The following is a 22,253-nucleotide window of genomic DNA, read 5'->3' as shown; positions in this document are numbered from 1 at the left end:
TAGTTAGGCACAAATCCCTCACAAATGTGGTCCAGTTTTTAGGATTAAGTTAATTCCAGATGTAGTGAGGTTGACAACCAAGGACAGCCCTCACAGGGCAGTAGGGTGGGCCCTGATCTGATGGACAGAGCAGGACACAGGTATGCACAAAGGGATGGCCACACGAGGACACAGAAGGAAGATGCCATCAGCAAGGAGGCCTGCTCACACCTTAACCTTGAATTTCCAATGTTCAGGCTACATTTCTGTTCTAACTTTTTTGCTGTTATTGTTATAGAGGAGCAAACACCTCTTGGGAAAAGAAAAAGACTGGGGTCTATCAATGCATATATCTCCCATCACCCCCTGCTTACGTCCATGCTTCCTTCCGTGCTGGATCATCAACCTCCCTCAATTGACACAAGCTCGGAGTTAAAGTGCTCACAACTTCAAGACAAAACAATACATTACCACCCAAGCTCCTGGTCCATCCGAGGGGTAAACCCGGACCACTGTGGGTTGCCACAGCAAAGCTGGTCATGAAGCAGGTTAGAAAGACAGGGAACATTATGGGGACACGAGAAGAAGACCGCTCCCCCGGGAGTATTTTGAAGCCTTTGAAGCAGCTGTAAACTGAGACTTCTAACACAGAGTTTGTTCAAGCCTTCCCTGCCTTCCTTCCCAGCTGTCAGCCAACAGTTTTCTATGACCTGTCTAAAATCTCCTAACACTCCTGCCCTGGCAGTTCGGGTCCTCAGCACGTGACACTTGGGGAACACGTGTAGACCACTGCTCAGACCAGTGAGGTGATGGGTACATTAGGAAGGTGCCTGGACTCTTGGAAAGGGCAGTGAAGTGGACTCTGAGGTCAGCATCCTGCTGTGCTGTCAATAGCTTACCAAACACAAGGTTCCACTATGAAGGGGGATGCCTTAACAAAGCATATTAATATTAAAACTATTATTTGTTGATTCCAAAGAGGGACAATTATGGAACCATGTGCTTGTGTTCCAACCTATAGTCAGTGAGACATCAGTGTGGGAGTGGTAAGGAGGAGATCAGAGTCATATGACCTTTTAGGAGCCAAAACCCTGCCACTGATACCTTTGATGGTATTTTTCTTCAGCAGAGGGTCTTCTTGTGCTAAGGGCCTTGGAATGGACAGCTCGCTATTCTGTTAAGGAGTGATCCTGTCTCTGCTATGGTGGGAAAATACTGTCTTCTAGACGTTCTGTGCCCTGCAGGTCTCCCAAAGGCAGCGTAGGGCCCATCCTTGGTTGCTGTTGGTCAGTCATTCAGGAGCCTTAGCACCATCCCACTTCAAGACTCAGGGAGGTAGAGAGGGGTCCTGTGGTGAATATAAAAACATTTGTTAATGTTTTAATACATTTGCACATATACCTTTATGCCTATATTTACATATATTTGCATGGGATTTGCATATGTGCATGTAAAATATAATGATTACCTAAAATACTGATTTGCCTTCTGTTTTGGTAAGATGGGATATGTGACAATTAAGAACATGTGGCATTTTCCCCAACTCTGTGATGTGAATTTGGCATTCTCATAGCCCCCAGAACGTCCCTACCTTTCAGATACTCTAATTAAGGTCCAATCCCTTGTGTACAGCAACACATCTTCCAGACTTTGTCTAGCAGACCAGACAGGGCGTCTAGCCAGGCAGCAGAGGTTGGGAGGGGCAGGGTCCCTGAGCAGGAGCAGAAATCTTGGTTGAAGAAGTCTTGGTTTGTCCTCTTGGGCCAAGTATAGTGTCTGTAGAGAGTCTCAAAACCAAAAGGAGAGAAGGTACCCCAGGTCCTGCTTGTCTGGGGGGGGGGGCTGTGGAAAGTCTCGGGAAATCCTTCAGTGGGGAACACCAGGTTTCTGCTCTAGGGGGATTGTCCCTGACTCCCACCAGAGCCTTCTCTGATTCTTGTCCCTCTGTCCTTACATGGCTTTCCCAGAAGAAGGTTGCAGGTGGGGTGACGTGTTGATCCATCCTGGGAGCACTGACTACACCAAGGTTGCTGTTTGTTACCCCAACACTAATATTTATAAAAAGTTACTGGGAAGGGTGCTAGGGGAATAGGCAGAAATTGAACTAAATAAAATGAAAGTCCCAATTTGAGTATTTCTGTTTCCTTTCTTTCTCTTCCATGAGAGGAAGGTGGAGAGGAAGGCCAGTCTGAGTTTGGTGGGGTTTTTGTAGGTGTCTGGCCTTTTACCACAAGTGGATATGAGATGCAGCTCAGGAATCAACATGGTGTCTCCAGAACAGAGGGGCTGCCTAGCATTATTGCCTGGGAACACGCCTGGGACTTCTTCCTTCTTGTCTCCCAGCAAATGCCAGGCTCTTTGGCAGTTCTTACGGAAATACGAATGACACATTAAACTGAGTGTGATCCCTGCAACTTAATTGGTTCCTGAATACCAACTCTGGTGGCTTAGAAGAAGGTTCTTTTCCTGGGCAGGGTCAAGCTCTGAAGCAGAGTGCAGGAGGCAGCCTTTCCACACAGGGCATAAATAATTCCTGTCCATTGTCACCTCTCCTGCATGATCCCTCGACTTAGGTACTGATAAGTGTTCCTAACTGGGAGGCGAATGAGGTACAACTGACAGTTGGATAAATCCAAGGTAGCCACCATGAAGAACATACTACGAGGAGATGGCTTAGTGTATGCCTGCTGGGAGTTCCAGGTTCTTGTGCTCAGGAACAAAGAAATGGACAGAGATGCGTATACAGTAGAGAGCAGAGACCCCTTTTAAACTGAGGATTTCATACACATATATAACGTGGTTTGACCAAATCTCCCATTCCCTCTCCTCCAATCCTTCCTCTATCCCCCTCACCGCTACTTTTCCCTTCAAATTTCATGTACTCATTTATTTATTTATTTATTTATTTATTTATTTATTATGTATACAATATTCTGTCTGTGTGTATAACTGCAGCCCAGAAGAGGGCACCAGACCTCATTACAGATGGTTGCGAGCCACCATGTGGTTGCTGGGAATTGAACTCAGGACCTTTGGAAGAGCAGGCAATGCTCTTACCCTCGGAGCCATCTCTCCAGCCCCTCTTTTATTTATTTTTAAAAATTCACTGTGTCAACTTATTAGTGTCTGTGTGTGCATGGATATAGGGATATTTACTAAAGCATGGAAATACTGGGGCATGGCCTTTTAGGGGCCTCGTCCCTGGTGAGAGCATTGTTTGTTTGTTGTTTGTTTTAAGGTCTCTCTACTTAGCCCTGACTGTCTTGAAACTTGCTATTAGACCAGGCTGGCCTTGAACTCATAGAGATCCACCTGCCTCTGCCTGGCATTAAAGTGTTAATCCTGGCATTAAAGGTGTAAGCACAGTTGATGGCTTCTGGGGTGTGCATGGGGATGATGGGTATCTTTAAGGGGGTGGCCACTGGGAGCATATGTGCATGCTCCAAGGAGTATATAGGCAACAAAATTGAACTTGGTGAATTATTTGGGGAGGGGCGCAGGGCATGAGGGTGGGAAGGTTTACCTGGGTGGAATGGGAAGCAAGTGTGCATTGTGTGAAATTTCCAAATAATCAATACAAATATGTTTTTTAAAAAAAGTGTATGAGCCACCACACCCAGTCTATGAGAGAAGCTTTAAAGGAAAAAAAAATACAAACGGAAGAACAAAAGTTCCTCCATTTTGTCTTTCACCTCCATCTTTTGCCTTGTGTAAGCTATTTCCCATGACACATTCCAATCCTCAGAAATGGCTTGGGGCAAAAGTAACAGGGTAGCCACCCGGAAAGAACAGGTAACCCCAGAGTGTCCCCACCTGAAGGTCAGCCGATAAGAAAAGACAAGCAACAGGCGAGGTTCAAAAATAAAATATCTGAAAAGTCCCTAGACAAGAGCCAATCAGGATTGAACCCGTCACCCCACACCTTGCTAATGTAACTGTTCTGGGTTTTGCCTTTAATAGTGCCCTCTAGAAGGGCGGAGCACCTCCTCTTGCTGCTATTGCACCAGTTGCTTTGATGAGGTCCCTGCCGGCTTGGATTGTGCACACAATAAGCCTTGCTTTTGCATTTTGGTGAGTCTGTCTCCCTGGTGGTCTTTTGGGGTCCTCATGGACTGGGCCTAACACAAACAAACAAAAAAAGTCTTCCAAGGGAAGAAGCCAGCCAGAGAAGGGCAAAAGTTTAGCAGCTCAAATGTTCTGTACAAAGAGCTGGGCTTTATGTTACCTTACCCATGTTTTTTTTTACTTCCTTTCATTGTAACATATGCTTTTTCAAGCATACTGTGCTGTCTAAAATCTAAAGATTCATTGTTAAACTTTTTTTTTTCAAGACAGGGTTTCTTTGTAGCTTTGGAGCCTGTCCTGGAACTATCTCTTGTAGATCAGGCTGACCTCGAACTCACAGAGATCTGCCTACCTCTGCCTTCCAAGTGCTGGGATTAAAGGCATGCACCTCAACCGCCCTGTTATTTTTAAACTTTTATTTATTTATTTGTGTTCTCATGTGCGCCCAAGCTTGTGCACACATGTACACAGGTGTACAGGTGCCTGTGGAGTCCATAAAAATGTGTTTGATCCCATGGAGCTGGAGTTCCATGCATCTATGAGCGACTAGACATGGGCTCTGGGAACTAAACTCATTTATGTCCTCTGGAAGAGCAGAAAGTGCTCTAAACTGCTGAGCCATCTCTCCAGCCCCCTAGTAATTCTGGGTGCAACTTCCTGCATCAGATGCTTAATTAGCATCTTAAATCTCCCCCCAGTGTGGCTACTACAATGAGATGAAGATTGTGTTCAGCGCTCTACTGTGCCTCTGTGCCTGGGCCCCAACTCCGGACAACAGACAGGGAGGTTTCTAGCCTTCCTCTTTTCCAACTTGTGTTTTCTCAAGTATTGATTCTATAAATTCTATATGAGACTTACTGGACCTTACTCTTCACCTCGTTTTTCTGCTATAAGACGATTACTAGGAGTTCAAGGACAGCACCTTGGGCTAAGTGGGATGACTATAGCTAGGGAAGAGGAGGAGGAGAAGGAGGAGGAAGAGGAGGAGGAGGAGGAGGAAGAGGAGGAGGAGGAGGAAGAGGAGGAGGAGGAGGAGGAGGAAGAGGAGGAGGAGGAGGAGGAGGAGGAGGAAGAGGAGGAGGAGGAAGAGGAGAGAGGGACTGACAGCTGCACATCTAAAAACCATTATGGGCAAGTCTATCTAAAAAGCAAAAACACACTGTGCAGACAGAGTTTTGGATTCTGTGCAGTTGCTTCAATCTCTGTTATTCAAGAATATAAAATCCTAGCAGGGCGGTGATGGCGCACGCCTTTAATCCCAGCACTCGGGAGGCAGAGGCAGGCGGATCTCTGTGAGTTCGAGACAGGCCTGGTCTACAAGAGCTAATTCCAGGACAGGCTCCAAAACCACAGTGAAACCCTGTCTCGAAAAACCACAAAAAAAAAAAAGAATATAAAATCCTAACTTGGCAATATTTATTTTTTCTTCAATCTAAACATTTCATAATATTCACTTGAAAAAATAATTATTTCAAACCCTGGATAAAGAAAGGTGGGTTGAAACATTAACTAGTTATTTGTGCTGTCTGGTAGGGGTCTAGCTGCCCTAGATTAACACATAGAAATGTAGATTATCTAAACAACTCAAGGAGAAAAAGAAATCCTTGTGGGCCCCAGGTAGCCACACCCTAATTAGATGTGATTGGTTGATCGTTTCCCCATCACGAGGAGAAGCCCCTTCCCCACCTTTCTCATGCCCTTGCCTGTGTTCTTGCTCACCAGCCTCTCTGGTATTAACCCTAAACTGCCAAGTCGGAAGGGGAATCTCTGCAGCGGAAGGACTTATTGATTGATTTTGGATGCTGGTCAGAAAGAGATGCAGCCCTGGGACAGGTTTCCTCAGCTCTAGACAAGGTGAATGGGGGATGCGGCAATCAATCAGCTGGTAAAAAGCTTGCTTTACAAACATAAAGACGTGAGTTTGATATCCAGAACCCAACTAAAATGCTGGGCTCGGTGGCACGTACCATGTGCTGGCCCTTGTACTGTGACCCAGAATAAACCTGTTCTCCCTTAAATTGCTCCTCTCAGACTATTTTCTTTTATTGTATCAACAAGAAAAAAAACTGAGGAAGTATGCTATAAAAGGAGACTCGAGTGCTGGGAAAACAGCACAGAAGCAGAGTTCTTGCCCAAGTGTGCAAGGCCCTGAGTTCAACCCCATGCTCTGCAATCAATCAACCAATCAAAAATAAGAAGTATAAATAGAAAGAAGGCTCAGACACAATTAAAAATGACAATTTTTTTAATTCTTAAAATAGATTTATTTTTGTGTTGTATCTGAGTGCCTTGCCTGCATATGATGTGCGCCAGGCGCATGCCTACTGTCCGTGGAGGCTAGAAGAAGACATCAGGTTGTGAGCCACCATATGGGTGCTGAGCACTGAACTGAATCCTTCTCAAGGGCAACAAGCGCTCTTAACCATTGAGCCACTTCCCCAGCCCCACCAATGGTTTTGACATAAGTCATACACCTTTGTTTTAACAAAAGCTAAGGAGTCTACTCTAGATGAATTGTTTTCACTGCCTGGAACTTTTTCAGAAGCCCCAAAGCTAAAAATTCTATGTTAATCTAAGATTAATTATTTTTGAAGTTACATCATTTGGAAGATGTTCTCAAGTGACTCAAATATAAACAAGCTCAGTGTAATATTTCTGATCTACAGCTATGCTCACAAGCTGTGTTCCAACTAAAGGGAGTGACGAGGAGCAATGGTGTCACCAAGCAGAGGGTACTGGGCAGGTGAGAACTTGTCCCTTATTTGCTCTGTCTCCTCTCTCTCCTATACTTTGCACAAGAGGCAGTTGCCTGTCTTCAAAGATTGGCATATTTTCACCTTTCCTTGCCTGGAGAACTTGCTTCAACAAAATAACATGCTAAGTGCTTGACTATCAACTGAAGTAGTCATCTAACTTTAATTTTTATATCTATTTATATAATGTTATGGGTATATGGTGGTTTACATGAGAGTGGCCCCACAGGCCATTTGATTACTTACTTGGTCCCCATTTGGTGGAACTGTTGAGGGAAGATTGGAGGTTTGGTTTTGTTGGAGGAGGTGGGCTTTGAAGTATGACGTAGTCATTTCAAACTAATTCTCTCTACCTGTGCTTGTGGGTTGAGACGAGAGCTATCAGCTGCCCCTGCTCTGATACCTGTTCTACCATCACAGACGCCAGCCCTCTGGAACTGGAAGCCCAATTAAATACCTTCTTCTGTAAGCTGTCTTGTCCATGATAGTTTTTAACAACAGGATGTTTTGTCTGCAAGTTGGAAAACAGCCTGGGAACATCAGACACTGTTTCAAAAAGAAAAAAGAAAAAAAGAAAAGAAAAGAATAGGGAACAACAGTTTATTGACTAAGATAAGGGAGTTGCAGAGATCGCTCAGCAGTTCAGAACAGCAGGTGGTCTCCCATGGACACTCATCATGTCAGTGCCTGGTGCCTGCAGAAGCCAGAAGAGGGCATTGGACCCCTTGACACAGGAATTAGCTAGTTGTCAGCTGTCATCTTGAGACAGGCATTAGCCAGCTGTGAGCTGTCATGGAAGTCCTGGCAATTGAACTTGGGTCCTCTGGAAGAACAGGTTGACCTCCAATTTGCTATCTCACTCTGCAGCTGAGGAATGACCTGGGACTTCTGCTTCTATTGCTTCCATCTCCCAAGTGCTTGGATTGCAGGTCTGTGCCACCACAGCCGGTCTGCATTCCTGGGGATCAAACCCAGGGGTTCTTGTATGCTTGGTAAAAGTTTGCTAGCTGAACTAAATCCCCAGGCCCACAAACCCGTTTCTTTCCTGACCTTAAAATCCTCTTCCTTCTGTTACTCCCCATATGAGCTGCTGGAAAGCACAAGGGCCCCATGTTTCCTTGGTCTGAGCACCATGTCAGGGTCAGAGAGTGACTGTCTGTGCTTTAGCTGTGACTGTTTGGTTCGATGCTCACATACTGATGAAACAACCAGAGTCACACTCATATTAGCTGGGGAAGGATGGACTCTTTTCTATAGACTGTACCCTCTAATGCCAGCCCCCTCCTTGATGGTCACTTCATTATTTTTAATAGGTAACACAAAATCTTACAGGAGTCTTACCCAGGGTTTGGATTTGATCCGTGAGGTCTTATTTAGTCCTTCTAGCCTATGATTTCCCATGACCCTTTCTGATTGTCTGTTCATAGGCACCCTACATTTTTGCTGTACACAGGAATGCTAGAAACCTCCCTTTCCGTGGCATGCTTTCCTGAAAGACTTGTAACACTTTGCACACACGTTCTTGTTTATCAGCTAATACACACGGAGGAGAATGATATGCAAATCCCCCTTCTTTTTCCATCCTGTCGGCTTGTGATTGTCAGAGGGTTCATGCCTGTGCAGAGACCTGATTTGAAGGATAGCAAGGACAGAAGGACAGACATAATCTGGGGATAGGAAGATATGAGTGAAAGGTTCAGCTGGTGGCAGATCGGTCCCAACACCATCATTCCATATACACAGTTAGAAATAACAACCCTCCATCTTTTGTTTTGTGTAATTATCATTTAGTATACCCAGTAGGGTTTTCAAACCTTTTATATCTCTGTGGATTTATTTTATTTCAGAGTGAACGTTACTTTATGACTCAATAACCATTAATGTGACTTATTTATGATGTTAGGGAGGAGTAAGGAAAGAAGGCATTCTGATAAGGGGAGGCCGGCTAGCCTGATGCTTCTGCCCCAGAAGAAGGGGAGACCTAACTCTGCTCCATTGTTATAGCACTGAAACCCTGGCGACCCAGCTGTTTCTTTCCTGACCATACAATCCGCTTCGAGATTGCATGCTCCAGATATTCTACCAGATGTGAGTGTTCAAGGCCTGCGCAAGCAATACCAGAGCGCTCGTGGTGATAGATCTGAAAGTAATTTTGAATTCAGAAGGTGTCAGCGTCAAGGACTGTGAGGAATGACGAGCCACCTCAGACTAATGTTGCCGCCCTTACACGACAGTTGTTGAAGGAGACCAGTTTAGTGCCTGAGCCAGCTTCTCAACCGAGCAAGATTAGGGAAGCCAGAAGGGCAACCTAAAATTCACCAGAGCGCGCGGCCCAGCCTGGCGAGACGCCCACCTAGAGCGTGTCCGCTGCACGAATTTCAGGACCGCTGGGCGGACAGCTCCCCGGAGCCGGGCGCGGCTGCGCAAGGGGCGGGCCAGCGCGCACGGACCACGAGGACCCGCCTCCCTCCCCACGCCCACGGGAGGCCAGGAACCAGTGCGAGGTGCTCCCCGGGGCCGACGGGCCGAGCGCCACGCCCCCAAGGGGGCGGGGCGTCCGACTATCCCCGCCCCCTCGAGGCCCGCGGTTTCCATTCGCCAGCGGTTGGAGGTGCTGGAGGCGGGCCCGGTCCGCGGCTCGCGCCCGGGAAGGTCGGCCGCGCAACGCGGCTGCCGTGGGGAGGGCGCACGGGGACGCGACGGGGCCGGGCGCGGCGGAGACGCAGCGGGCGGGGGCGGCGGCGGCGGTGGTGGCGGCGGCGGCGCCGGGCAGTGGCTGAGTCTCCGCCGCGGCCGCAGCTAGCGGTGCCCGAGCTCTAAGGCGCATCCCGGGCTCGCGGCCCGAGCGGCCAAGACGGCGGGCCGGCCGGGCGCGGGGCGGCGCGCGCTGTGCTGCGGGCTGCGCTGGTGGGGAGCCGCGGGCCGCGGCGGGGGTCCCGGGCCCGGCGTGTGCGGCTGGGAGGCGCTCTGGGGTGTGGGCGCGCGGGCGGCGGCCGGGGCCATGGCCGAGGGCGGCGGGGGCGCGCGGAGGAGAGCTCCGGCGTTGCTGGAGGCAGCCCGCGCACGGTACGAGAGCCTGCACATCTCCGACGACGTGTTCGGCGAGTCGGGCCCGGACAGCGGCGGGAACCCCTTCTACAGCACCTCCGCAGCCTCGCACTCCTCCTCGGCCGCCTCCTCGGACGATGAGCGCGAGCGCCCCGCTCCTCCGGGGACCGCCCCGCCACCCCAAGCCGCGGATCCGTTGGAGCTGGAGGAGGATGAGGCCGGTGGAGGCTGGAGCGCCGCGCTGCGGGATCGCCCGCCCCCGCGCTTCGAGGACACCGGTGGTGAGGATCGACCGGGGACACTGGGATGCAGGGGCGCAGGGCGCGGCCTGAAGGCTGGAGTAAGAGCCGGGCGGGCGCCAGACACTCCCGACCCACACCTGTGATTTTCTGGAAGCAGATGGTTTGGGAGCAGGGATTTAAACAGGAGATGGCCCTCCTGCCCAGGGGGGTAGTCCCAGGTTTCTTGTGGGTGGAGACCACGCGAGCACTTTGCCAGAGGCTTTCTGTCATCTAGCGGAGTCACACCTGTGGGGTCAGTAAAGTATGGGCTTCCTGACACTGCCGAGACAGGGTCATTTGCAGTCCGCAGGACCTAGGTGCCAGGGGTGAGGCCGGTCGCAGCTGAAGCGCAGTGAGAGCCCAGTGCGAGGCTACCCCAGCATCTTCACTGATCTGTTTTCATGAGAAACTTCCTCTGGTGCCAGTCGATCTCTCCCCGAGAGGAGCGAAGGGTGATTCCTCTGCGTTAGTGCGCGTGCTCGTCGTTCGATTACTTTTAAGGTGTGTAGACCGGACCCAGGTTATCTGGAGATGTCTGGAGTTGAGCTCAGTGACTGCCACTCCGGGTCCTCAGGAAGCTCTTGGCTTTTGCAGAGTCTAATTCTAAAACATCGCTGCTTTGCAGCAGCTCAGCCCTCTGCTTTCGGAGGAAGTGGAGGTTGCATTCTAGTTTGTGTCGTCCCCCCTCCTCCCTCCGGTGCTGCTGTTCAGACTCCATGGCCTCCAGGCAGGCGGATGTTAGGCCAAGTGTGGATGGGCACCCGGGAATGCCCTTTGCATGATCCCCCCTCCCACACACTTTGGATTAACCCGGGGTAGTGTACACTTAGTGTGACACTCTAATTATTGTCCAGCCCAGCTGGAATGCAGGTGGACGGGAGGCAGGGCCCAGGGACTGGACCTGGGAACCTTGCTGCAGGGAACTGGAGATGGGGACGGTTGACTCGGGCTGCGGTGTGGGTGGGCAAAGTTGCAGCTGGACTGGATGGAGGTTTACCATCGCCGTGCAAAGCTCTAAGTGGGTATATTTGAAAGTGGGGCCATTTGGCTGTGACTAGCCGTGCACTAAATCACGCTTCTATCCTAGCCTACATTTTCCAGTGTGCCATTAGGAGCCTTCTGTCCTGGGCAGCTGCTTTCCATACTGACTCTGGGGACTGTACCAGCCCAGTGTCCTGGTTTGGCAGTCTTTATGCTGTGAGCCGGTGTGATCCCATACTGTAGCACTTAAGATAGAAGTCTACAGAGGAAGACTCAGCAAGCTCGTAGGTCTCAGGGCAAAATAATGACATTGCACTGGGTTAGGCCTAGTTTAAGAATGATGAAGGTTCTGGAGTTGAGAAGTGTAAACACACCAAAGTGACTGTTTACACAGTAGCTTACGTCTTAGTAACCTGTAAGTTAAGATTCGAAAGCAGAGTCCTTTTGTCTGTCTACTGCACTGTCCCCTCGGAAGACCAGTGTTACCTGCCACTGGAATTAGATTCACATCCTGCACCTGAGCCTGAGTCACTGAGGTACCACAGGCAAAGGCGTTATCGACTGTTTGCTGGTGTTTGTGGTTACTGTTGTTTTTCTACTCTAGGAGTTGCCCTGTCTTTTAAACTGAGGTCTACTTTAGAATTTTCTCTTTGGGCTATCATCTCCTTAAGGGAAATATGGGAAAGGGCAGAGGGGCAAAGCTGATGGTTTGTTCAGCATGCAGATGTGATTTGTCAGAGCTTCAAACAGACGCTGATTTCCAGGGTGGTCTGAGCAGACGCTGGAGCCCAGGAGCGTGGAGAGAGATGGATGTGTTTATTAGGAGGCCAGTTGCTGCAGAGCTCAGCCAAGAGTTTGAGCTCCTGGCCCACAGCATCAGGAACACTCCAACAATTGCTCTACACCGCCAGGGCTGCTGCCTGCATCTCCCTCCCTTCTGTGCCCTCCAGTTTCTTAAGAGATAAACTGGGTGGGGAGGGTGGGAGGGGAGAGAGGAAGAGAGTGGCACTTTGATCTGTCACCAGGTTCCATAGTGGAACATTTGCAATTGCTATGGCTGCTGCAGTCAGTGAGGCCTGCACGGGACTCTAGGTTAATACAGGACTTACTGACTTGCCCCATCGTAAACAATTGTGTCTGTCTGTGAGTGTAAGAGAGTGTGTGGGAAGGTGTGCATTGCCTTTGCCGGCTGAGTGGGGGAGAGTTTTCCTGGGGAGAATGCACCTGTTTGCTCTCTCAGCACCTGTGATGACCTGGAGACGTTTGCTGAGCCTTTGGGCAGGAAAGCAGGGCACGTTTGGGCCCATTCTACATTGAGTTGCTGTCAGAGATCTGTGGCTCCATGGAGATTGCACACACAGTAGAGAGACGTTGGTGCTAAGCTGAGAAAAGGGGAGGAGAGAGACCCGTGGTTGCTGGTGAGAATCCCGGCCCTTTAGGCTGTTCACTCCTATTTTCCATGGCTTCAGCTTGCTGGATGGAGCATGCTTGGGGAGGCACAGCCAGCAGTGGCAGGGGAGCGGCTCTTCCACCCCTCTCGGGCTCTGCTCTGAGGTGTGGGTTCCCTTGGGAAGACTTAAATGTACACAGTGCTGGGAGGCTGGTTGACACGCTTTAACCCTTGATGGGAGATTCTTCCTAGGAACTGAACTGCTTTCTGGGAGCACAGATTTGCTGCTGAAACCCCTAAAATAGCCCTGCAAACTGTCAGCCTCCTGCCTTCCCATTGTGCACATCCCCAGCCCCGTGCCAGGACTCCTGGGAGCAGTATGAAGTTCAGGCGGGCTGTGTCCAGGGCCTCTGACCTTCACGTTTCCTCCGCTACTGACAGGCCTTGGATCTCTTCTTGGAGGAGGCAGAGGAGCAGGCGACACTACAGTCTCGGATCTCCTCTTCTATCTTTGGTGGATTTTTGTGGCGACTGTCTGTGCTTGGGCTGCTCAAAGGGGAAGTTCACAGACAAGTGCCCTCCCATCCATGATACCCTGCCAACAACTGCATGAGACTCACTCCAGTAGGAGCCTGACCTTGGGAAGATGAGAGGAACGTGTGGGGTTGGAAAGAAACATTGTTGAATTTAGAGTTTACTGCTGGCTTATTTTATAATTATTATCATCACTGTTGTTGTTTTAGAGACAGGTTTCTCTGTGTAGCAGTTTTGGTTGTCCTGGAACCTAATTTGTAAACCAGGCTGGTCTTGAACTCACAGAGATGCGCCTCTCTCTGCCTCCCTCCCGAGTGCTTGGTGGCCTGGTTTACTGCTGGTTTATTGATAAAATCTTTTATTTTTAACTTTTGTAATAATTATTTGTTATATATATTCTCTGAGAGTTTCATACATGCATGCAGTGTATTTTGGTCATATTCATACTGTTCCCACCTCCAGCTCTTCCTAGACCCTCTCCCCCACATGTGCCTTCCAACTTTGTGGGTTTTCTCTCTCTCTCTCTCTCTCTCATTTTTTTAAAAACTTACTGAGTCTAACTTATGCTGCCTGTATATTGCAGGGATGTGGGCTGTCCACTGGAGCATGGTCAGCCTAGCAGATACCACAGTCCTGAAGAAAACTCTCTCCCTAGCTGGCATCAACTCTCAATGGCTCCGTAGCTAGGGATGGGGCTGCTGTGTCCCAGCCCCCAGCCATCCTGGAATGTAGAGGGCCTTGATCTTGATCTTATGGGATTCCTGAGTAGTGTGGTCACTGCACCACCCCAGTCCTCCCAAACCTCTGGCTCTTATGTTTTCTCACCCCCTCTTCTGCGATGTTACCCGAGCCTTTCTGGCAGGGGTGTGGTGTAGATGTTCCGTTTATGGCCGAGCCTTTCTGGCAGGGGTGTGCTGTAGATGTCCCGTTTATGGCTGAGCACTCCATAGGCCTTTGAACACTCACTGTTTGTGAATCTCTGATAACATGGTGATGTAGTAAAACCTTTCAACTAATGAGTAAGAAGAGAAAAATGTTTCTTTTTAAGGCTGGAGTTAAGTGGGGTCTTTGACCTGGGAGAGCGGGAGGCCCTTATGTGGAGTCAGGGAATCGAATGGCGCCTTCTGTCTTGGCTCTGTGCCAGGTTGTGTGGCAGCAGGAGGAGCCTGGTCATAGGGAGCTGCAACTGCAGTCTCAGGCAGTGCTGCCCAACAGCTGAGCAGCCATGCAGGGTCCATGCAGCTGGCTTCCTGGGAGCTCTGTGTCCCAAGGCTGTGTCCAGGTGGGGAACCTGGAGCTCTGTGTCCCGAGGCTGTGTCCAGGTGGGGAACCTGGAGCTCTGTGTCCCGCGGCTGTGTCCAGGTGGGGAACCTGGAGCTCTGTGTCCCGCGGCTGTGTCCAGGTGGGGAACCTGGAGCTCTGTGTCCCGAGGCTGTGTCCAGGTGGGGAACCTGGAGCTGTCTGTCCCGCGGCTGTGTCCAGGTGGGGAACCTGGAGCTCTGTGTCCCGCGGCTGTGTCCAGGTGGGGAACCTGGAGCTCTGTGTCCCGAGGCTGTGTCCAGGTGGGGAACCTGGAGCTGTCTGTCCCGCGGCTGTGTCCAGGTGGGGAACCTGGAGCTCTGTGTCCCGCGGCTGTGTCCAGGTGGGGAACCTGGAGCTCTGTGTCCCGAGGCTGTGTCCAGGTGGGGAACCTGGAGCTGTCTGTCCCGCGGCTGTGTCCAGGTGGGGAACCTGGAGATCCTGGTGGAGTTCACGTCAGCCATTGCTGACTGTGTGTCGTCACATGCCATGTTGACGCAGACTCCGTGGTAGAGAAGTTGTCAGTTTCTGCAGAAGACAGCCTTAGCGTCTTAGCTGTGGAATCAGATGGAAAGACTTGGCCAGGTGGACATGAGGACACCATCCCCTAGACAGCCCTTCAGCTCCGGACAGGCAGTTCCACCCCTTCTGTTTCTTGAACGTCTTTCAGTCCTGCCACCGTGCCTAACTTATTTCTATGTTAATATGTAGAACTGCTCTTTCAGTGTGAGTGTGTGTGTGGGGGGGTTACTGTTCTGTGAACTTTAACACGTGAATGTGCTTTTTTAAAACCAACCCTTATCAGGGTAGAGCAGGAAGAATTTCTACTATCCCTAGGAACATAGTGCTGCTTTTCAGGAGGCGGGCCTTCCTGTGCCAGGAGGCAGGACTTCCTGTGCCAGCAGGTGTGGCTATGGATGCTGGCAGAGACTGTGGAAGGTTCTCACTTTTCCAAGAGTGTCAAACTCACCTTTATTTTAAAAACTGTGCTTGTATATTTTTCTTAACATCATAATAAACATCTTCACTCTTAAAAATAAAAAATGTTTTAAAGTTTTTTTAGTCCCACAATTTTCCATTATCTGGAAGAAGCTAATTGAGATGCTCAGTACATAAGTCATGTATATAAGATTACATCATGGTGGGTGAACTGAGTTTTGATTGCAATTAATGACCCGTGGACACTTTCCATTAAATTTTAAAGTTGTAAATTCTAACGGACATGTAATTCTCTAATGATCTGCTTAGCCTTGAGCCTTGGCCTTAAAAATTACTATTGTGTGTGTATGTGATGTGTTTGGGGGGCATGTGTGCCATGGTGTGTATTTAGAGATCAAAGGACAATTGGATGGAATCAGTTCTTAGCTTTTACAGTACGTGGGACCCAGGAATGGAACGTAGGTCTTCCAGCTTATGTGGCATCTCACTGATTGAGTCAGTGTTCTCAAAACTTAGTTCGGGGTCACATCTTTTATTTAAGGATTTATTATAAGGTAAATAAAGACCCTTAACATAAAACCAGCATAATGGTGTCCAGGGGAAGGATTTTTGTACATTTTTAGATCTTTTGGTACCTGTTCTGAAAGAACCTCTTAGAAGCATACCTGTTTACACCCTTGCCAGCAGTGGGTGCCCTGGCTCCTCCACGAGAAGTTTTGGTCATGTGACAGATAACCTTCAAGAATTTAAAGCAGGGTGTGTTTTGGCTCCCAGTTTCAGAGGTTCCAATCCATGGACGTCTCCACTCCTTGTGGTCTGAGGTGAGACATGGCATCGTGGCAGAGCTGTTTGGTGGCAGATCAAAGTATTTCATCTCAGTAACAGCTGGGATACAAAGAGGGGACAGAGATGGAGGGGCACAGGACCAGAAACATCCCTCAGTAGCCAGCCTCCATTGATCTACTTCCTTTTGGTCTTACTTTCTAGAGTTCATATCAGCACCTCACTAAAGGGCCATCAGCTTGTGACCCACAAGTGAAGGCTGCCGGCCTTGGGGACCAAGTCTTCATAGCCAAGCCTTTGGGGGCACTAGTGCAGTTTCATCCGGTTGCGATGGTAAAATGCTGACGAAAAGCAGTGTGGGGGAAGAGCATGCGTATTTCACCTCACACTTTCAAGTCATCATCTATCATTAAGGGGCGACAGGGCTTCCGGGCAGACCCAAGGCAACGCCCCCACAGGCTGCCACAGGCCAGCCTGCTCTAGGCAGTTCCTCAGTGGGGGTTCCTTCCTCCCTGTGACTCTAGGTTGTGTCAGGTTGGGGGTGAAAGCTGATCAGTACAGATGCTCAGCTCCAGCGTGATTAGTGTCTTCCTTTCAGGATAGCAGACTAGCATGCAATTTTTGGGGTGCGCCTACACTTACAGGGAGTCTTGCGCTTAGTGAAGTCTGTGTAGGGGGTGTAACAGACATGGGGTGCTTGTGTCCTGAATCCCCATTCATGCACCCACACAGATACAAGTCAAGGGCACCTCAATACCTAAAAGATCCTCCTGCCCCTCCTAGCCAGTACCTCCCTCTTCTAGAGACAGCCATTAGAGTTTTATCATCCAGAGGAACTTTGCTTATATTACGCTTTTCAAGATAAGTCGTGCTATGTTGTGCCTCAACTTTGTAAAAAAATTACTTGTAACTTAAAAAATGTATTGTTTTAAATCATGTGTAAGTGTGTGTCTGCTGTGGGCATGTGCACAAGAGTGCAGGTTCCCACGGAAGCCAGCGCCGTCAGATCCCCTGGAGCTGGAGTTAGAGATGGCTGTGAGCTACCTGATGTGGGTTCTGGGAGCTGAACTCTGCTCCTCTGGAAGAGCAGCAAGTGCTCCTAACTACTGAACTGTCTCTGCAGTTACCTGCTTGTGTTTTTGAGGATCTATATTCCTCCGTTTATTTTGGGCACAAATACCTAAGCGTAGATTGCTGGCCATGGTCTACATGTCTGATGAGATTTTAGACTAGATTATTTTTCGTTGGAAGCGGGGGGGTCTGTCCTGTGCTTCATATGGCATTAAGCAACATGTCAGACCCACCTGCCTTTGCCCCTCTCCTCGGTGGTACCCAGGCCCACCTGCCTTTGCCCTTCTCCTCGGTGGTACCCAGGCCCACCTGCCTTTGCCCCTCTCCTCGGTGGTACCCAGGCCCACCTGCCTTTGCCCCTCTCCTCGGTGGTACCCAGGTACATTCCTGGACTTCGCTGCGCTGGGGGCAGGATGACTTACACACCGGGGACCACTGTTGTAGTGGGTTTATTCTCCTTCAGCAGGGAGTGAGATGTGAGAGGTATTAATTCAGCAAGCACTTTGAGCCCTGCTGAGACAGGGAGATAAATTCAGTCTCCTGGGACCTGGGAGGGTGGAGGGGAGGCTGACGAATGTTGGAGAAAGAGATGGGTCTTGGTGTGTGGTGATCGGGGAAAGAGATTTACGTGGGATTCCAGAACATGGTATAAGAACAAGTAAAAACTAGTCAGGGCTGAAAACTGTCTCAAGAGAGAGGCCACAGTGGGTGAGAGCCTCTTGCAGAGGATCCAGGTTTGATTCCAGCACCTACACAGTGGCTCACAGTTGTCTATAACTCCAGCTTCAGGGGTCTGACACCCACTTCCAGCCTCTGTGGGCACTGTGTGCACTTGGTGTTCTTACATACATGCAGGCAAAAAAACATACAAATAAAAATAAATAAACCTTTTTAAAAAGAGAAGAAGTTGGGCCCTGGTGGTGCATGCCTTGAATCCCAGGCAAGAAACGGGCGGATCTCTGAGTTGAAGTCCAGCCTGATCTTCGGTGTGAGCTCCTGAACAGCCAGGGTTACATAGAGAAACCCTGTCTTGAAAAAGGAAAGAGAGAGAGAAGGGGAGGGGACTGAGCTTCCCTGTGTGAATGAACCCTGGGTGAGGATTGGTTTGAAACTTGCAGTTTGTATAGTTGCATCTCAAGTAACCTTTAGCTGAACTCCGAGTTGACCTTGGGGAGCACAGGACTCCCCACCCCATACACCTGTGGGGGGACTCAGAGTGGTAGGGGACCTTCCAGGAAGATGGCTAGGAACAGGCAGTGTGGTACAGTGGTCATGGTATACTGGTGGGTGGCACGGGGGCCTCTGTTTTGCTCTCTAAGCTGTGGTGTGCTGTGCCGGCCTTTGTCATATGGTACTTTGCTGGGGATCCTCTTCTGATTCTCATTACATCTAAGAGTTTGTTTCTTGTTTAGAGTTTCTTCATTTATTTTTATGTTTTGGTTTGGGAGACAGGATCACACTTAGTACCTCAGAATGATGTGGAACTTGATATGTGTGTAGTCTAAGCTGGACTTTCGGTCCCTAGTATGACCTGTACCACCACACCTGAGTATGGATTTGGGGGCACTTTGAATCTTACTCTCAGATTGCAGGTCCTTAGTTCATACTGCATTATCTGTTCATCAGTTAGTTGAGATTTGTTTGGGTTGTAACTACAGTTTGGAGTAAGAGCCAACAGCTTACATCTTTGTGTGCATGTAGTCTTCATCCTTCCTGGGTCTATGCCTTAAGGGTAGAGTTGCTGTTTCCTACAGTAACATTTTGGCTTCTCCCTGACTATTTTCCATTGTGGCTACCCTGTGTGCAAGTCTCAGGAGCAGTATGTGGCTTGCTAGGGGCTTTCTTCTTGTCCCCTCACACTGGGCCTAGGGATTGATTTTAGTCATCTACTGAGGGCAGAGTAGATCTAAGAAGGTCCTGATTTGGGCTAGCCTCTACACCTGAAGTCAAGCATCTCTCCTTAACATTTATTGTCTTTTGAATATTCTGTGTATGTGTGTGTGTGTGTGTGTGTGTGTGTGTGTGCGTGTGTGCATGTTCATGTGTGTTCCGGTACCCGTGCCCGTTTGTGGAACCAGAGGTCAGCCTTGGGTGTCCTCCTCCGTCCCTCATCACCGTATCTTTTCTAGGCAGAGCTCTCACATTTACCTGGATGTCATTGGTTCAGCTCAACGGGCTGGCCAGTCAGCCTGAGGATCCTCCTAGTTCTGCCTCTTCCATGCTGAGATCACAAGTACACACTACTAGGTCTGGCCTTTTTCATGGGGGGTTTTGGGAATTGAACTCAGATCCATATGCTTGTGTGGCAAACACTTTACCAACTGACTCCCCTCCCTGCCCCGCCCCCTCTGGAGAGTCTAATCCAATCCTTTCTCATGTCTCCTTGTTTGCCTTTTTTGTGATTGAATTGTACGAGTTCTTTATATATTCTTGGTACTGTACTTGTCTTCTAGTAGACCAGTGACTTCCAAATGAATCCTTAAAAGCAGAGAGCCTGTACATTGTGGCGGTGTCTCCCCTCCCTGCTCTATCTTTGTGTCTGGGAAGTAGTGACAAGGTCACTACAGTCCCTGTGTCCCTGCGCTTCCGCCTGTAAGTGTCTCTTCTGTATGCTGCTGTTATGAGAAATGACCTGGTCAAAGCAACTTAAGGACGGTTCGTCTGGGCCAAAGTTCAAGGGTCCAGCCCACCACAGTGGGGAAGTCGTGGCAGCTGGTCACATGGCCTCTGCAGTCAGGAAGCAGCGTGGTGAATACAAGTGCTCGGCTCGGTTTCCCCTTCTCATGCAACCCAGGACCACATTTAGAGTGGGTCTTCCCGCTGCAAGGAAACCTTCCACAGGCATGCCCATAGCTGGGTAATTCTAGGACCTCCGGGTGACAGTTGGTGTAAGACATCACAGCGCTGTCTCCGTTAGCTCCTACGCGTGTATCCGTTCCATTCTGAGTTTGCTCAGAATGACGTCAGGTGTCTGTTTTGTTGTTTTGGGTGTAGATGCTCAGTTTCTCAGCACTGCTCTCTGGCAGGACCACTCTGTCTTCACTGAATTGTCTTGGCACCCTTGTCAAACATCAGCTGACTGCTATTTATAGTCATATCTATCTCTCTCCCTCTGCACCCGCCCCCTTTCTCTGCAGAGACTGAAGCCAGGCCTTGTGCCTGCTAGGCCTGTACCCCACTACTGATCTGGTCCCTATTTTCTATCTTAATTCTATTTGTCTCTTTTTCTTCCCATACTTTATAATGAAATGACTATTTCTCCCTAATAATTTGAAAATAATATGCTGATTCCCTAACCAAGAGCTCTTTAGGCTGGGAGGATGTAATGTACTGATAGAGCACCCCCTAACATGTACAAGACACTGGCTCTGATCCCCAGCACTGAGAGGTTAAGACCTCCCGTATCAGAAACTTTGAGCTTTCTGTCCTCCAGTTGCAGGGTTTGTGACCTGCAGTCTTCCCACGCCACACATCCATGGATGTAATCACAGACACTCACACATGCGTATGATAGATCAAATACACATTTTACCCAAATGGCTAAATGTTTGCTTAAGTCTTGCCTGCAGCTGACTGTGAAGTGAACGTGTAAGATGAAAAGAATATCTTTTGGAGTTTTGTTTAAAAGCATTTACATTGAAGTCCGTGGGTTGAGTGTTGAAAGGATCAAGGGCATAGCTCAGGAGTAATAATGTTTTTTTTTTCCCCTCAGTTTTTTGAGATAGGGTTTCTCTGTAGCTTTGGAGCCTGTCCTGGAGCTAGCTCTTGTAGACCAAACTGGCCTAGAACTCACAGAGATCTGCCTGCCGTTGCCTCCTGAGTGCTGGGATTAAAGGCATGCGCCACCACTGCCTGGCAGGAATAATAATTTTTCACCCCATCAGAGCCTGGATCTTGCCTGCAGCTGTTCTACTGGGAGCTGATGAAAACAGAGAGATGTTCCCTTTCAGCGGGTTCAAGGAGGTCCCCTCATCTGGGGTGCGCTTCCCTTCCTCTGCTGGTTCCGCTCGCAGGTTTGCTTGCTTACAGACGTGAGGATTTGTTTTGGTGGGATGATGTCATTTCATTCGCCAAAGCCGGAGGTGGGGGGGGGGGTGTGTGTATGTGTGTGTGTGTGATGAACCTTGCTCACTGCCTCAGGGTGTTCTTTGGGCATTCTTAGGAGGAAATTTCAGGGGTTGGCCCACCTGTGTGTATGTGTGTGTCGCGCGCGTGTGCGCGCTTTAACTCATGTTTCTGCACTGTTCCTAGGATCACTTGGAAAAGCAGGGAATGTGGCAGTGGACCAATGTGCTTTCCTTTCAAGCTAACAAAATCACTGGCTTTGTGTCCTCCTGCGGACATAAGTGGTGTGCAGTGAGGAATGCCTGCCCTCCCATGGGTGATCACTTGGTTCTCAGAGTTCCTGGGGACGGGGATTGAAGCAACAAAACAGAAACAAGGCTGGGGCCTCTTCAATCTAGCAGGCTGCAGAGGCCGGTGTGCTGGCATGTCCAAATGCCTGCTGCTCAGGGACGGACAGTGCACGTCACCCTAGGGAGAATTTTCTCTCGGTACCACGTTTTCCAGCAAGAACTTCGCACAGTGAGTCATCGTCAGAGCAGATCTCAGAGAGCCTTCCTCTCTTGGTGGAACAATGTGGTGTCCTTTCCCTGGCGCTCACAGCATCCCTCATGTAGAGTGGGGCTTTAGTCTCTAGAAATGAAAATTACACGGACTTATTCCCACTCCCCTTCTTTGACAAGGTCTCTGTATGGTGTAGGCTGGTCTTGAACATATGGCCATCCAGCTGCCTCAACGCCAGCCAGTATCACAGATGAGAATCGTAAGAAATTGACGTCATTTGCCGTTCCTTTGGTATTTGAGTAAGTTCCCAGAGTGAAGATGGTTTTTCTCTAGAGCTTTCTTTCTTTCGTACATTGTGTATTCTTTTTAAGTCTAGATTGTTTACCATGAGTCGTGTAGTAAAGGATTTTGACCTCTTCCTGAATTTTCAACTTCTGGCTTTTCTACTTTTTTTTTTTTTGTTTTTGCTGCTGTTGTTTTTAATTTTAATTTTTTATTTCATTTTACATTCTATCCACAGCTCTCCCCAAGATAGGACATTTCTCTGAAATAGTTACATCCCAG

The 22,253-nt window shown here is 49.2% G+C and overlaps 1 protein-coding gene across 1 annotated transcript in view; it reads left to right on the top strand.

Moving 5' to 3' along the window:
* The first annotated feature begins 9,730 nt into the window (after positions 1-9,730).
* Pgbd5 (piggyBac transposable element derived 5) overlaps positions 9,731-22,253 on the top strand; it is a 59,384-nt gene continuing 46,861 nt past the window's right edge. Inside the window, exon 1 of the mRNA XM_075977648.1 lies at positions 9,731-10,126. Within this exon, the coding sequence (XP_075833763.1) occupies positions 9,799-10,126 (328 nt within the window). The 5' untranslated portion in view covers positions 9,731-9,798. The remainder of the gene's footprint in view (positions 10,127-22,253) is intronic.

The sequence above is a fragment of the Microtus pennsylvanicus genome, chromosome 6, assembly GCF_037038515.1.
Source record: "Microtus pennsylvanicus isolate mMicPen1 chromosome 6, mMicPen1.hap1, whole genome shotgun sequence".
Classification (NCBI taxonomy): domain Eukaryota; kingdom Metazoa; phylum Chordata; class Mammalia; order Rodentia; family Cricetidae; genus Microtus; species Microtus pennsylvanicus.
This window is presented reverse-complemented; position numbering and strand designations above follow the sequence as displayed.